At 45.5% G+C, this 14850-nt stretch overlaps 2 protein-coding genes across 3 annotated transcripts; one reads left to right on the top strand and one right to left on the bottom strand.

Moving 5' to 3' along the window:
* Nucleotides 1-840: 840 nt before the first annotated feature.
* Nucleotides 841-6529, bottom strand: LOC147965806 (uncharacterized). Its single transcript, XM_087528410.1, has one exon. It carries the CDS (start codon nucleotides 6082-6084, stop codon nucleotides 3664-3666), a length of 2421 nt encoding a protein of 806 aa, XP_087384536.1. The 5' UTR covers nucleotides 6085-6529; the 3' UTR covers nucleotides 841-3663.
* Nucleotides 6530-6814: 285 nt separating this feature from the next.
* LOC125514258 (uncharacterized) lies at nucleotides 6815-13223 on the top strand. 2 transcript variants are annotated; one of them, XM_048679552.2, is made up of 9 exons: nucleotides 6817-7400; nucleotides 7596-7738; nucleotides 7865-8016; nucleotides 8189-8450; nucleotides 8865-9081; nucleotides 9172-9295; nucleotides 10891-11106; nucleotides 11196-11627; nucleotides 12705-13223. In XM_048679552.2, the coding sequence occupies exons 3-9, from the start codon at nucleotides 7876-7878 to the stop codon at nucleotides 13206-13208; spliced, it is 1896 nt and encodes a 631-aa protein (XP_048535509.2). In that variant the 5' UTR covers nucleotides 6817-7400; nucleotides 7596-7738; nucleotides 7865-7875; the 3' UTR covers nucleotides 13209-13223. The 2 variants fall into 2 exon arrangements, with proteins under 2 accessions (XP_087384537.1, XP_048535509.2); XM_087528411.1 differs by lacking the exon at nucleotides 7596-7738 and having other exon boundaries at nucleotides 6815-7400.
* The last annotated feature ends 1627 nt before the right edge of the window (nucleotides 13224-14850 follow it).

The raw sequence follows: 14850 nt of genomic DNA, 5'->3' as shown, positions 1-14850 counted from the left end.
AATGTCAAATGGTACAGATATTCAGGAATGAGGAGGAGTTAGCCAAATGTAGGGATCGGGCTAACTCGGCTCTATCATAGCACAATGCACAAGGCAGGGGAGATCGATGGCAGAGTATGAGTATACAACTACGGTCCGGAAGGGTACTAAAACCAGTGATTTTGTGTCAAATTTCGTTAGTGAAAACAACAATGAACATTTTTCTTTTTCATTATGGTCTTCATCAATAGTATACTAACAGATTATCAGCTATCCCTAACATATATAACTAGTGGTCAGCGTTGTCTTTACCGTGGGCGGGAATGCTCTCACTACACTATGTGGCATATTTTGCCAAACTACGGAAATGCTATCCTAAAAACATCTACAGAATGGCTCCGGTGTTCAGTACGTTGCAACCAGACCATAATATCAACACTTGGAAACACCTGCTATGATCTCATAATTTAGGAGAATCTACAGCAGCAAAGCCTGGTTAGAACTTGTCGACCATAGCCTCCATTGCAGCAGCAAAGCTTGATTTTGTTCTTTAACGAGAAAGCAATGCAACTACAAATTACAGCTCAAGACACAGGATAAAGGTTCCAAACAGAGTCTGAAGTCAAAAGATAAAATGGGCTCCAATTACACCAATAAATTTTGAACTAAAACCACGACGAGTAATTTGGAACGGAGGGAGTAGACAACACCACAGGGACTTTCTTCAGAATCACCAATTTGAACTAAAACCACGACGAGTAATTTAGAACGGAGGGAGTACACAATGCAACATCAGAAATGCAAGCAGCCTGAAGCACTAACCAGAAGAGAACCAACTCCTAAAGTGACAAATTATACTAGTAGAATAGAATACTTTGCTCTGCCTCTTTATCTCCTGGGACGTTTCCCCTTGGAATACTTTTCTCTACCATTTTTTCAGAAATAAACTCTAACATGGTACGTACGTAGTTTACACAAACCATGCAAGCAACGATTTCATAGTCAGGAGACCGAAACAGGAGGGCGGGCAACCAGGGTGATAGCAACCCACTCTGATATTACTCTCGATCTAAGGCGAATTGTAGCGATGGAGGTACACAACTAGAGGCGGAAGACGAGCTCTCCAGATACACATGCAACACACACACGCTGCCGCCGCCGGGTTCAGTCCTGATCCCCTGGATACCCTACTCACCAACTACAGGTGTGACTAAGTACTCACACAGCCTTGGGCTCGAACATATATGAGACCCACTGCGGCCCGCTGAACTTGTGGTTGGGCCGTCTCTCTCTTCTGGGCCGTATGGATCGTGTGCTTCCCGTCTCCGTGTCTTGGGTTGCTGCTGGTTCCCTCGTCAGGTCGTTGACACCCCGTCCTTCTTCAGAACCGACTTGACCCCAAGTCGGAGCCTGCGGAAATCGTTGCTTGAGATCTTCCACGTCTTCCCAAGTATCTTGCGTAGCCGCTTCGTCTTGCCAACGGACCAGACCTTGTTCCCTTATCTTGCACGAGTTCCGGTGCCAGCGCCGGTCCAAAATCTTCACTGGAGTATTGAGATTGTCAGTAACTGCAGGGAGATGAGAGGAAGCGCTCGCACCTGGAAGCAGAGCGTGTCGCAGCTGTGACACATGAAACACCGGAAAGATGGATGAATTGGCGGGCAGCTGGAGCTCGTAGGTGACGTCGTTGATGCGCCTGATCATCGTGAAAGGGCCATAGAACTTGAAACTAAGCTTGTGGTTGGCACGCCGAGCAACCGATGTCTGAATGTACGGTTGTAACTTCAGAAAGGCTTGGTCTCCCACTTGAAACTCACCATGAACGATGCTTGTCTGCTTGACTCTTCATAATTTGCTTTGCCCTGACCAGGTGTTGCCTAAGGAGATCTTGCATCTGCTGTCGTTCATCTAACCACTGTTCCAGTTCTGGTGGTGGCGCTGCATGCTCTGGTGTAATGCCCAACTGCCTCGGCTCCTGACCATAGACCACCATGAATGGTGTTTTACCCAGAGTCGAATGATATGCGGAGTTGTACCAAAACTCAGCTAATGCCAGCCAACGGCTCCAAGTCTTGGGAGTGCTCTAAACAAAACATCGTAAGTATGTCTCAAGGCACTGATTCACCCGTTCTGTCTGCCCGTCCGTTTGTGGATGATGGGAAGAACTCATCTTCAGTTCAACACCCTACAGCTTGAAAATTGCTTGCCAGACCCGACTAGTGAACACTGCATTCCTGTCCGATATTAGTGCTTCTGGCATACCATGTAATTTGTACACGTTGTCCATATACAACTGCGCAATCTGGGTGGCAGTGTATGGATGTGTGACCGGCAGAAAATGCGCATACTTGGAAAATGTATCCACTACGACCAAGATGCAGTTTGCTCCGCCTGATGGTGGAAGACCCTCAATAAAATCCAAAGAAACCAAATCCCAACATCTTTTGGAGACTGGAAGTGGATGAAGCAGCCCCGGATAGGGTGATCTATCTGGCTTGGCTTGTTGACATACCTGACAGGTTTGGACATGTGTTTTGATCTGCAACTTCATCCCAGGCCACGCGAAGAGCTGCTTAATCCTGTTGTATGTTGCCGGGAACCCAGAGTGGCCGCCAATTGCATTGTCGTGTAGGGCACGCATAATCTGATTTTGGAGTTTCACATTGTTGCCAAGCCACACGCGCCCTCGGAAACGGATGACCCCTTGTTGAAATGTAAACTTGCCTCCTGCCATTGGTGCCACAATGAGTTGCGTGATTAATTGCTGAGCTTTAGGGTCCTGTGCATACCCTTGTGTTACTTCTTGTAGCCAAGCCGGCTGACACACAGAAATGGCATTGGCCTGTTGAGATGCTCCCAATGGGCGTCTGGACAGTGCGTCTGTGGCACCGTTTTCCGTCCCCTTGCGATAGCATATACGATATTGCAGACCAAGTAATTTTGTGAAGGCCTTTTGTTGCCACGGTGTATGCAAACGTTGTTCCTCTAAATGAACCAAGCTCTTCTGGTCCGTTTTGATGATAAATTCCGAGAATTGCAAATACGGTCTCCATTGCTCAACTGCAAGTACCATTGCTAGATACTCTTTTTCATAGGTAGACAGACCTTTAATTCTTGGTCCCAAGGCTTTGCTCAAATATGCGATGGGATGCCCCTCCTGCTGTAAGACTGCCCCAACTCCATACTCACATGCATCCGTCTCAATGACGAAGGGTTTGGTAAAATCTGGTAAAGCTAGTGTTGGTGTTGTTACTAAAGCAGTTTTTAATGCTTCAAAAGCTTCTCCTGTAGCGGATGTCCATTGGAAAGGAGTGCTTTTGCGAAGTAAATCTGTAAGAGATCGTGCAATAGTGCCAAATTGACGCACAAACCGTCTATAATATCCTGCCAGCCCTAGGAAGGAACGCACTTCTTTGACTGAAGTGGGAACATGCCATCCTTGAACTTGTTGGATCTTATCACTGTTAGTTGATACTCCAGCTGCTGAAATAGTGTGTCCCAAGTACTTCAGCTCCTGCTTGGCAAACTCACACTTGGATCTTTTTACATACCATTGATCTTTGCGCAATAGAGCAAACACTTCCCTGAGATGTTGCAAGTGCAGAGCAAAGGATGCACTGGAAACAACAATGTCATCAAAGAAAACCATGGCACACACCCGAAGTACTGGTGATAGGGTCGTGTTCATTGCTCCCAAGAATGTTGCTGGCCCCCTGCCAATCCACATGGAACGACCTTGTACTCAAAGTACCCAGAATGTGTCTGAAACGCCGTTTTCTGCTCCTCCCCCGGTGCCAGCCGTATCTGCTGATACCCTGCTCGGAGGTCGAGCTTAGAGAACCAACGGGCACCAGCTAATTCATCCAAGATGTCCTCAATGATTGGCACTGGATATCGGCTCACAATAGTCATTGCGTTGAGTCGACGATAGTCTATGCAGAGACGCCACGTCCCGTCTTTCTTCTTCACCAAGATGATAGGAGAAGAAAATGGGCTTGTGATCTTCTGAATAATACCAGCTTTGAGAAGCTCCAACACTTGGCGTTCAATTTCTGTTTTGACTTCTGGTTTGTGCCTGTACTGCCGCATGTTAACTGGTTGTGCTCCTTGCATTAAGGGAATTTTATGATCGCAGTCTCTTGACGGAGGTAACTCTGTTGGTTCCAAGAAAATGTCCTCAAATTCCAGTAGTAACTGCACTATGTCAGGTGATAGTTCATGTGCTTGCACTGTCACCTCTGATTCAGCCCCTTCAGAATAGCATAACTGAACTACATATGCCACTGCTACATTTTTGTTAATACTGCCGAGTTGTGTGCAGGACAGTAGAGCACAAGACTGATTCTTAGCAGCCACTCCTTGCAACACTATGGTGTAGCCACAATTTTCAATTTGCATGCACCTACATGGCCAATCAATCAACATAGGACTGTGGTACTCAAGCCAGTCCATGCCTAAGATCACATCATAAGATCCCAGAGGTAAAACCTTGAAATTGGTGGAGAATGTTTGCCCTTGCGTGTACCACTGACAGTTGAGCACCTCCTGAGTACACTGCAGTTCTGCCCCATTGGCAACAGAAACTTTGATAGTTCTTGGCATGTCCTGAACTCCCTGAAGTATGGGAAGCAAGTGCTGAGAGACAAATGAAGCTGAGCTTCCTGAATCCACTAGCATCAACACCTCTTGTCCTTGCAGCCAGCCATGAATTTGAAGGCAACTTGGTGCCTCTGTGCCTGCCACTGCATGAACGGACAAGTGCCACACTTGCTCTGGTTGTGTAGTATCCATTTCCATTGTTGCAGTATCCTCAGATAAGACATTTGTATCACTGGTAAACATGTCGATCAGCTCCTCAATCACATGCAGCTTAACTGTTGGGGGACAGACATGATCGTGCCCCCAACGCTCTCCACACTTGAAACAAAGCCCCTTGGCACGACGGTAATTGCGGAGTGCTGCCACTTTTGCTGCATCATTAGTAGCTCTCGCGCTTTCTGTACCCCGACGATCATCAGCTACAGGTGATGGAGCAGTTGATCTGGATGTAGGTGCTGGTAGCAGAGATGGGTTAGATGGCCGAGCACGCACGGCATAAGGTGAGAAGTCTGACTGCTCCATGCGCTTGTGCCGCTTCCCGTCAGACACCTCTTCCTGTAAAATTGCTAGAGCGCATGCTGTGTCCAGATCCGTTGGCCTTTGCACCATGACCACCGCACGGATGTCACTACGAAGCCCCTCCACGAACCTCGTCAGGAAGTACAGAGGATGAGTAGCGTCAGAGTATGATATCAAATGGTTCATCAGAATTTCAAATTGCTCAATATATTCTGATACAGAAGATGTTTGCTTGAGTGCATAGAACTGTCGGATCAGCAATTGGTGCCGATCGCGACCGAAACGGGTGCACAGGAGGTCACAAAAGGCCTCCCAATCGAGGAGTCCTATTTTTGACTGCACAGACTGGAGCCAAATCGCTGCCGCGCCGGAAAAATGCAATGTGGACATAGGGACAAAATAAGATGCATGGATTTGGCACATGGAGAAATACTGTTCGCACATGGTCTTCCAAATTTTCGGGTTCTCACCCGAAAATTGGGGAAAATTGAGAGATGGAGGCGTCTGCCCCATCCCTGCAACGATTTGGCCCGCGGCCACCCCCGGGGTGGATGAAGAGCAGTGAGTGTGTTGAGATAAAGGAGTTCGGAAATCGACCATACCATTGGCCGGAGTGGCCGTCAGGGAAGAATCCCCCCCCCCCCCCCCCCCCCCCAACAGCCCGCTCCGTGGGTGTTGCAGGACGCCGTGGCCATCGGGCCCGTGGATCTCGTCCCGCGCGACCGGATCAGGGAGGTCCGGTGCCGCCAATCCACCAGAGATCGCGGACGCCGACGTGGGCGCCGCCACTTGCAACAACGAAACAGCCTCCTGGAGCTTGGAGAACCGCGCCTCGAGGTCGGGTTTCCACGCCACGAGCTCCTCCACTTGCGCCGTCTGGACGCCGATCTGCGCCTTGAGTTCCTTGATGTCCGCGCGCGTGTCGTTGTTGGCTTTGGTAAGCGTCTCCGTGAACTTGTCGAGGTACGATTTGAGAGCCGGATCCATGGTTGCGAAAAGTTGGACGCGAGCGCTCGCTTGCTGGCGCGTCTCCAGCGCGACGGCGGGGTGGTGTGTGGCCTCTGATACCACGTGATAGCAACCCACTCTGATATTGCTCTCGATCTAAGGCGAATTGTAGCGATGGAGGTACACAACTAGAGGAGGAAGACGGGCTCTCCAGATACACACGCAACACACACACGCTGCCGCCGCCGGGTTCAGTCCTGATCCCCTGGATACCCTACTCACCAACTACAGGTGTGACTAAGTACTCACACAGCCTTGGGCTCGAACATATATGAGACCCACTGCGGCCCGCTGAACTTGTGGTTGGGCCGTCTCTCTCTTCTGGGCCGTATGGATCGTGTGCTTCCCGTCTCCGTGTCTTGGGTTGCTGCTGGTTCCCTCGTCAGGTCGCTGACACAGGGCAGGAGGGGCGTGGACGGAGGAGGGGACGAGGAGCGGGGTTCGAGGATGGGAGGGGTTTGGTGGCTCGGTGTGCTAGGGTTTTCACCGTGCGCAAACCATGAACTGATCGAAGAAAAACTATCCAGCCCTCTGTAGAGCGGGGCCAGTAGCAGGCCCGGGCCGGATGTCAGCCGCAACACAGACGCAAGCGGAAGCGAAATTCGGATTGTGAAGATGAAACGGTTAATAAAAGACCAGTTGGGTGAACTTGTCGATGAATCGGTCGGCCAACTCCGGTAATCGCCTCTATTAGGCTGGTCATAGTGGGGAGTAACTTAGACTAGTGTCATGCATATGACACTAGCCTAAGTTACTACCTTCATAATGCAAAGTAACATAATAGTAGTATCTTAGATGGCTTCATTTATTATCTTGTAGACTTATCTTGTCTTGAAAAACGTTATGTTACAATAACATATTATGTTACCATATCTCATTAATTACTTGCCACATAAGCAAAAATTTCTTGAAATGCACTATGTTACTAGCTAAGTTACTCCCACTATGACTAGCCTTAGTAAGAAGAGTAATCCCCAGTCCCCACCTAACAATAGAGTAGATCTTTTCTCCCATCCTCCCTCACTCACTCACTCTTCTCCTTTGGTAGAGCTGGTTACTGACAGGTGATTCGCATTCTTTTGGGTAGTAGTAGTCGTAGTAGCTTGTGAAGAATCTTGTGGAAACACCACAGGGACTTTCTTCAGAATCGACAAAAGCAAAATGCAGAGGAGTTGGTGACAAGGAACCAGCCAGCTACTGACCGAGTGGTCAGATTGCAAATGCAGAGGAGTTCCTGTTGAGGACAGGTCCGTCCTCTCTGCTAACCTGGGCGCTAGATCCACTGCTAACTGCAGGTATGTGCAAGTGCAACCTACAGTGTTGACTCACATCACAAGTCGTTTTGCTCTGTTCTCTCTGTTCCTATCCAAGCATGCATTCAGATCTAGTACTACATGTCTATCTATTCTAGCTTGCATTCTGTCACTTATTTTCTACTACATCAATGCGTACTTATCTAGTCTTGGATTTGTTTCGCTCTTTCCAACAAGGCATGTATGCTCAGCTCAGCTCTTCCTTTGGTATGCTACATCAATCCTACGACGAACTTTGCAGTTTCCAGTTCGTGCTACATCTCTGGATCAAGCACCTGCGAGGCGTACACGGATAAGTCGTTGACTCGGGAAGGCCGCAGGCATTCACTTCCTTCTCCATCGTTGCTCAAAGAAAATAGCACTTGCAGCCTTCGGACACAACCAGTTGCTATTGATTAGATTTCCTTTCTCGAATTACCATTTGATTGCACATCTACTTTGTGTAGATAACACAAGAATGGAACAAAATGTCCTGGAGCAAATACTTGAGGGCAGCATGGAGCCAACACATATTCCGCTAGTAACTTTATGGAAAATCACTGACGGGTTTTCCCCGGATAGAATAATCGGTGAAGGGGGATTCGCAACGGTTTATAAGGTATTATTATACTAATTTAGTGTTTTCTACTCTACTCCGTAACACGTAGAGATATAATACTTGAGTAACAGAGCTGAGTTATTTGGGTAACATGTGTTGTCCGTTGTGGATCCAAATTCATTTTAGTACGCTGCTAACTTTCATCATTTAATGAAATGCTCATGACAAACAGGGTGTTGTTGGGAATTGGAGTGTTGCTGTGAAGAAGATCAGGAGCGTCAAGACAATTGATGACAAGCTCTTTCGTCGTGAGGTTGGCAGCCTACTGGAGGTGAACCATCCAAACGTAGTTCGGTTTCTCGGCTTATGTTCTGATACAGTGGAGACACCAATGAAAAACCCAGATGGCAGAGGATATATTTACGCCGAGGAAAGAGAAAGATTAATGTGTTTTGAGTATATCACTAATGGGAGCCTTGACACAAAAATTACAGGTACACTATTGTTCCATGCAGATAAGAGAAAGATTAATGTCTATTTTGCGCTTTTACTTTTCAAGTCACGGCATTCAAGCTAAATTAACTAGGTGATTTCCCCGCGCGTTTCTGTTGGTTTTTAAAGATTAATTTTGGATAAAATTTGTACGAACGAAATGACCTGAATCAGAAGCTATCATTCTGTAAGCAATTGTGTGTGAACAAAGTGTATGCATATAAGCTGGACCATTGGAGATGGAATAATTAAATTTGGGGTACATGTGCTACAAAATAGTTGTAGTGGGTGATGACATGGCGTATTTGGTGATGTGGAGGGTCGCATGTTGAGAGAATTAGAGTTAGCGGGGATAAAGTATTTAGGTATTATAGATGTATTGGAGATTGCATGCATCACTGCTTCTTCTTTTGCAGATGAATTAAGAGGCTTTGAGTGGGATAAGCGTTATAAGATAATTAGAGGAATTTGTGCGGGTCTACATTATCTACACATGGAAAAATATATTCTTCATATGGATCTAAAGCCTGCCAACATACTACTAAATGATGGACTGGTGCCAAAGATTACGGACTTTGGTCTATCAAGACCAATAGAATGCTCACAAACTATGGCCGAAATGCATTTTTCACTGTAAGATAGTATCTTCACAACCATTCTACACATGTACCCTCTTATATATTGTTTATATCGTGATGCTTGATACTTTCATATTTCATGTAGAGGCTATTGCGCTCCGGAAATCCTGTTTGGTGGTAGGATGTCCCCCAAGTCAGACATGTATAGTTTGGGTGTCATAATCGTCGAACTGGTGACAGGACATAAGGGTACCCCTGATAAGGATAATGTAAGAGTGTTTTATCTCGTGATGAAAAATCACTTCTTTGAGAATCATGTTTCCGTTGCATGTTGTGGCTCCTACTGAACTTGAATACTAACGTAGATTGCAAGCCATATGTAGTTAAAATCTTACATTTACAACAACAAGAGCAATTCCAACTCTCTCTTTGAACCGCATTACATGAACCTTTTTATCTTCTTGATGTGTGGTGTTCCTTTCCCATTTGTCTTGATTGCTCCATCTAAGCAAGCTTCGTTGATACCCAAATTTTCATAGTCGTTGGGCCTCAAAAATTCTCCTTTAAGCTAACTCACATCCATCCTGAGGTTCCATGGAGTTTCTAGTGCTCGACTGGTAGCCAATTTAACATAGTGACAAAACGCTATCATTGCCCCCTCTCTTTAATGCATGCCCTACAATCATTAATTATCCTGAAATCAATAAAGCATTATAAATGTTGGAAACATGCCAACATCTTCGAGCTTTGAATGGACCAGCTTATACATGTGTAAATCAATCAACAACAACAAATTACTATTGATCTAAATCAAGAATATTTCTTGGAGGCTATACCTTGTGACTAGTGGCGCTCCCAGGTCTTTCCATTTATTCTTAAAATGAAAATACAATTGCAATGAATTTTTAACCTAGCATCCTATTACATACCTTTTCAAGGTTGTATTCTCGCGGCCAGATATTCATAACTAGAACTTATTTGGATATATTTCAGCCAATCTTTTATGTCATTTTTCTTGTGGATCCAATGCTTGTGCAACCAGCCGGTAGCGGGAGCTATATGCTATCTTAGACGAATGTGTGTTTTACCTATGTCACTCTTTCATTATCTATGAAAGAAAACACACTGAAGATGTTGTGTCTCAGTGCAATAGGAGACGGGCGCTATGTCAAATGTTGTCTTGAAGCATTGTTTAATTGAATTGTTTAAAATTTACGAACAATCTTGTCTTACTTAATCATGACTGTAAGATCCACGAATAATCTAAGCCCCAAGAGTGAAAACGAAAATTACTAGAAGAAAAAGAAACGAGTGAATCCATAACCAGAGTGGGGTGAGCACATGAGCTGCCCGCAGAACCGCCATGGTGCTCAATCCGCAATGGGTATCCCTAAACTAGGTGATCCCTCTATTTTGCTCCTTGCTAGCTTATCAAGTGCGGATGTCGATTCCTTAGATTTATATGCTTTACTTACGATTTTTACAATCAAAATATTGCTAATTTATAGATTTTAGATGAATACTTATGTTAAATTGTGATCCAAATTATACCGTGTTGGACTAGACGTAGTACAACCGGTGTGGGCTTTTGCGTTGGTACCGACGCGTACGAGTACAACTCGTTTACTTGTCCTCCAAGGACTCTCATGTATTGCTCTCATATATACCCCATGTAGTCGCACCTCAGACGGTCTGTCGTCTCGTGCTTGTAATACTCCTCCTCATAGTGATTGCGCCTTCGTGCGTCCGTGATTTTCTCCCGCAAGGGTTTTCACGTAAAAATCTGTGTCTCTCGTGTCTTGGTTATTCTCGTTATTATCTAACAACTTATGTATCAACACTTAATCTCCTTTGTGAATTGCAGATACTTAGAAGATGGAGGCATAGATGGAATAAATCAGGGAAGAAAATACCACGAGAATACCACCAGCAAGTAACTAAATGCATCGAAATAGGGTCACTCTGCCAGAAAATTGACCCCTCTGCACGGCCCTCTATATTAGAAGTAACGGAAAATTTTCTTCAAATTGTAAGTACGAATAATCACAGCGGGAATGATAACGAATTGGCAGGTGGCGAGGTATAATTAAATCTCATATTACATAAGCTTAATGTATAGAATTTAAGATAATGCGCCTTTATTAAATTTTCTGGCCCGTGTACACACAGATAAATCTACTGGCTCACTGGGAGGATGACATGCTTGGCGTTGAGCCGCTGGAGCTGCAGTTTGGGTATAACATGCAGAAGCAGTTATTATTATGTTCAGTTGAGCTAAGCAATGATACTGATGGCTTCATAGCCTACAAGATTCAAACGACGAGCCTATTGCCATACTCCATAGAGCCAAATAGTGACATTGTGAAACCACAATCCAAACATTGGGTGGATATTTCATTACCTATAGCTAAGTCACATGATCATGAAGAAGCATGCAAATATAGTAATAAGCAATGCACAGTGTTCATCATGCAAAGCATTAAAGTAAATGAAGGCTATACAACGCATGATATTGAAGATATGCTTGATAAACATTCGACGGGTCACCATGTTGATGAGATTCATTTGGAGGTTGTTTCTGAAAAACCGTGCAGTAAAGAGGTACTCCCCTTGTCCCTTTTTCTTTGGAGTAATTTTTCCTCCCTCCTTTTGACTTGTTGATCATCAACAATTGCTTGGACTTTTGTTGACTTGGCTTGAGTTTGAAATTCCAGTAGGTAAAGGCCACATAGGAATAGGCGAGACCCCAGATAGCCAATTCTTAGTTCCCCGACAATCTTAGTGTATATGATCATAACTTTTTATGAACCTGAAGTCAGTACATAGCATGGAAGATCTCATATTTCTATAGACTATAGGTAGAGTAGAAGATCCAGGAAGTTGTTCTGTTCTTGGGCGCATATGCACCCGAGATGAACAGTATATTTTAGAAAATAGTATACATGTAAAGTTTTGTGATGGAAAAACATTTCTGAAGGTCTGGACAAAAACATCAATGCTCCAAAGTTCTTTCAAATATTGCCCTTTTGGGAACATTGTTTTTGGTTTTTTCCTCAACAATGTTTCTCTAAGAAAAAACATTTAAAAATATATGGTTTCCTATTTTTCTCGAAATTTAATGTTCACACGGGTGCATATGCACCTAAGTGCAGAAACTCTAGGTTCTAGCTTTTCAATGACTGCATAGAGCTAATGCCAAGTGAATATTTTCACCGAGTCAAGCTAGATGTTAAAACAGAATAAAAGAAGTTCACTTTTCAGCCCTTAATTTATCATTGTTCAAATTTTCCCTAAGACCCTGCTAGTTTTAGCCTTTTAGGGTATGCTTGAGGTTTCGACCGACTTGACCGCCTCATCACCATTGACTCGTCACCTTAGAGCATCTACAGTCGGCCATCCCAAACCCTCCTCAAACATCCAGGCGGGCCGTCCTGTCACGAAATTTCGATCCAAACGGACGCCTCAAACGCCCAGGCCGACCGGCACCTCTCATATCCAGCCCAAATATAAGGCAGATATGGGGGCGCGTGGGCTGACCTACACTTATATATACATCTGTATGTAGTTTATATTGAAATCTCTAAAAAAAACTTTATATTCGTGAACGAAGGGAGTAAAAACCAATAGTGCACACTATAAGTCTTGTGATTAACTCTGGCATGATCCATGCTGATACAGGAGATCCAAAGATTTGGCAAAGCCGAGCCCGACGACGTGGAGGCAGGGGCGAGCAGGAGCAGGGGAACTGAGATGAGTCCCGTGGAGCCCGCCGACGTGGAGGCAGTGCTGATCTCGAAGGTCCGTCCGCAGCTCCGTCGCGTGGATGAAGACGCATTCACGCCGCACGGCATGGTGATTGGTCTTTACAACCATGGTAAAGGTCTTTCTAAATGGACCGAAATGAAGGAGCAAGCCGTCCGCGATATTATGTCTCTCGATCAAGCGGGCGTGCTTATGGCGGAGCTGCGGAATCTGGAGGACAAAGCAAGGAGGTGCTATGACGATGCGCCCGACCGCTGTTTGTCGTCGATGCAGTTCTCCAATATGCTGCTGCACGATGGCTGCTATCTGCTCTCTCTCTTTTTGGATTATGGTGCACGATCTGAGCTGGACAACAACGCCCCGCAGTACAGATATAGATATCCCGAGAGCGCAGGCCGCAGACTCTCTCTGTTTATTTAGCATGATGGTTCTAATAAAAGATTTAGCATGATGGTTGCTAAATACAGTACTCCCTCTGTTTATTTTTATAAGGCCTATGTTGTCTGAAACGACTTATAAAAATGAACGGAGCGAGTAAAACAGATCAAAATATGGATTGTTATTCCCTATTTTCTCCGTGCATCAATATTTGGTGTGCCTACGTGATCTGTTACGTACAAATCTGGCTACCTGATCCAATGCCTGCATAAACTGAAGTTGTGTGTGCATGCATATGGGCAAGCCGGAGGTGCTTTTCTTCAATTTAGTAAAGTTATTATACACCCGTGCCTCTTTTAGTGTTCAGTTGTGCCTATAAAAAAGTCACACGATTGAATGATTCTGGAGACTGTTGTTTTACATTAAAAAGTTGCTTTTTTTCTTTACTTGAAAGGTGACATTTGATAGTGTTGGTAGTTCCCGCCTGTAACTACCCCATAAATCTCCATTACTCGGAAATATAATGGGAACAAAAAGGGAAACAGAGAACCAACCGTGCGAGCCAGTATTTTTTTTGTGTTTTCGCGCGGAAAGGGAAAACGGAGAATTCTGATAGTTCGAGGGTCAAACTGCAAAATGCACCAAACCACAAATCGGAAAGGGAAAATCGGGAACCAACCGCGCAACTGGTTTTCCCTTGCGGGAGCGCTTCGTGCGCGACACTTGTCACGCGCGGAGCGCTCCCGAACCGCTCGTTACGAGCGCTCCGAAGGAGCGCTCGTTAACTAGTTGCTTCCCGCGTTGGCCGGTGCAGTACGTGCGTTCGTGGCTTCGTGCGCTTCAGGTGAGCGAGCCCATCAGGCTTTGGGCGGGCTTTGCTACACCTACATGAGCTTGCTACGAAAAGTTAGGTACATGCTGACGTGGCCTCGTTTAAGTGGATAGCACGCATCCCATCCTGAATATCAGGGGGATTAGTTAGAAATTTTTTTCCCGGGGTAATGAAGAGCTTTATTCATACGATGAGGCGCCGTCACTATCAGCCATGAGGCTGGTTACCAACAAACCCGGGAGAGAGTCCATACAGCACTCCGGCACCTCCAGCGTGCATGCATGTTTTGCACAAAGATGAGCCGGAACGTTGGCATGTCTCTTTACATGTAGAATATCAAAAGAAGTAAAACTAGCAGCTAGCTCCTCAATATCTAAAAGTAACGACACTATCAAAGAGCGCGAAGTCCGGCGCGAGTTCCAGAGGTTCACCACATCCAAACAATCCGTCTCAATCCGCACCCGCGCAAAGCCACGAAGCAAAGCCACCACCACGCCTTCACGAACCGCAGTAGCTTCTGCCACAAGTGGATCTGTAATGCCTAGTCTTGGTTTGCACCAAGCTGAAAATGAACGATGAAGCTGATCAAGCCACACCACCAATGCCTGCTCTGTGCTCCAACATAGAGATTCCAGCATCAGTGTTAATCTTGATCACCTCACCGTCTGGTGGTTGCCATCCATGACCTGGTAGTATGCTAGCATGCCTGGTTGGGAGCTCTAGCACCGCAAGAGCATCTCTGATCATTTTCATTGACTGCATCAGATCCATACTTGCGTTGTCATGAGTAATATTGTTCGGAGATGTCCAAATAGCCCACCGTGATGATCTTAGCTTGGTCTGAAGCATCGA

The sequence above is a fragment of the Triticum urartu genome, chromosome 6A, assembly GCF_056163025.1.
Source record: "Triticum urartu cultivar PI428250 chromosome 6A, HENAU_Tu73, whole genome shotgun sequence".
Classification (NCBI taxonomy): Eukaryota; Viridiplantae; Streptophyta; class Magnoliopsida; order Poales; family Poaceae; genus Triticum; species Triticum urartu.
This window is presented reverse-complemented; position numbering and strand designations above follow the sequence as displayed.

Coding starts and splice junctions, on each gene's coding strand:
- LOC147965806 (XM_087528410.1), bottom strand. CDS start 6,084: ATGGATCCGGCTCTCAAATCGTACCTCGACAAGTTCACGGAGACGCTT.
- LOC125514258 (XM_087528411.1), top strand. CDS start 7,876: ATGGAACAAAATGTCCTGGAGCAAATACTTGAGGGCAGCATGGAGCCA. Junction 9,082..9,171: donor GCCGAAATGCATTTTTCACT/GTAAGATAGTAT, acceptor TATTTCATGTAG/AGGCTATTGCGCTCCGGAAA. Junction 11,628..12,704: donor AAAAACCGTGCAGTAAAGAG/GTACTCCCCTTG, acceptor ATGCTGATACAG/GAGATCCAAAGATTTGGCAA.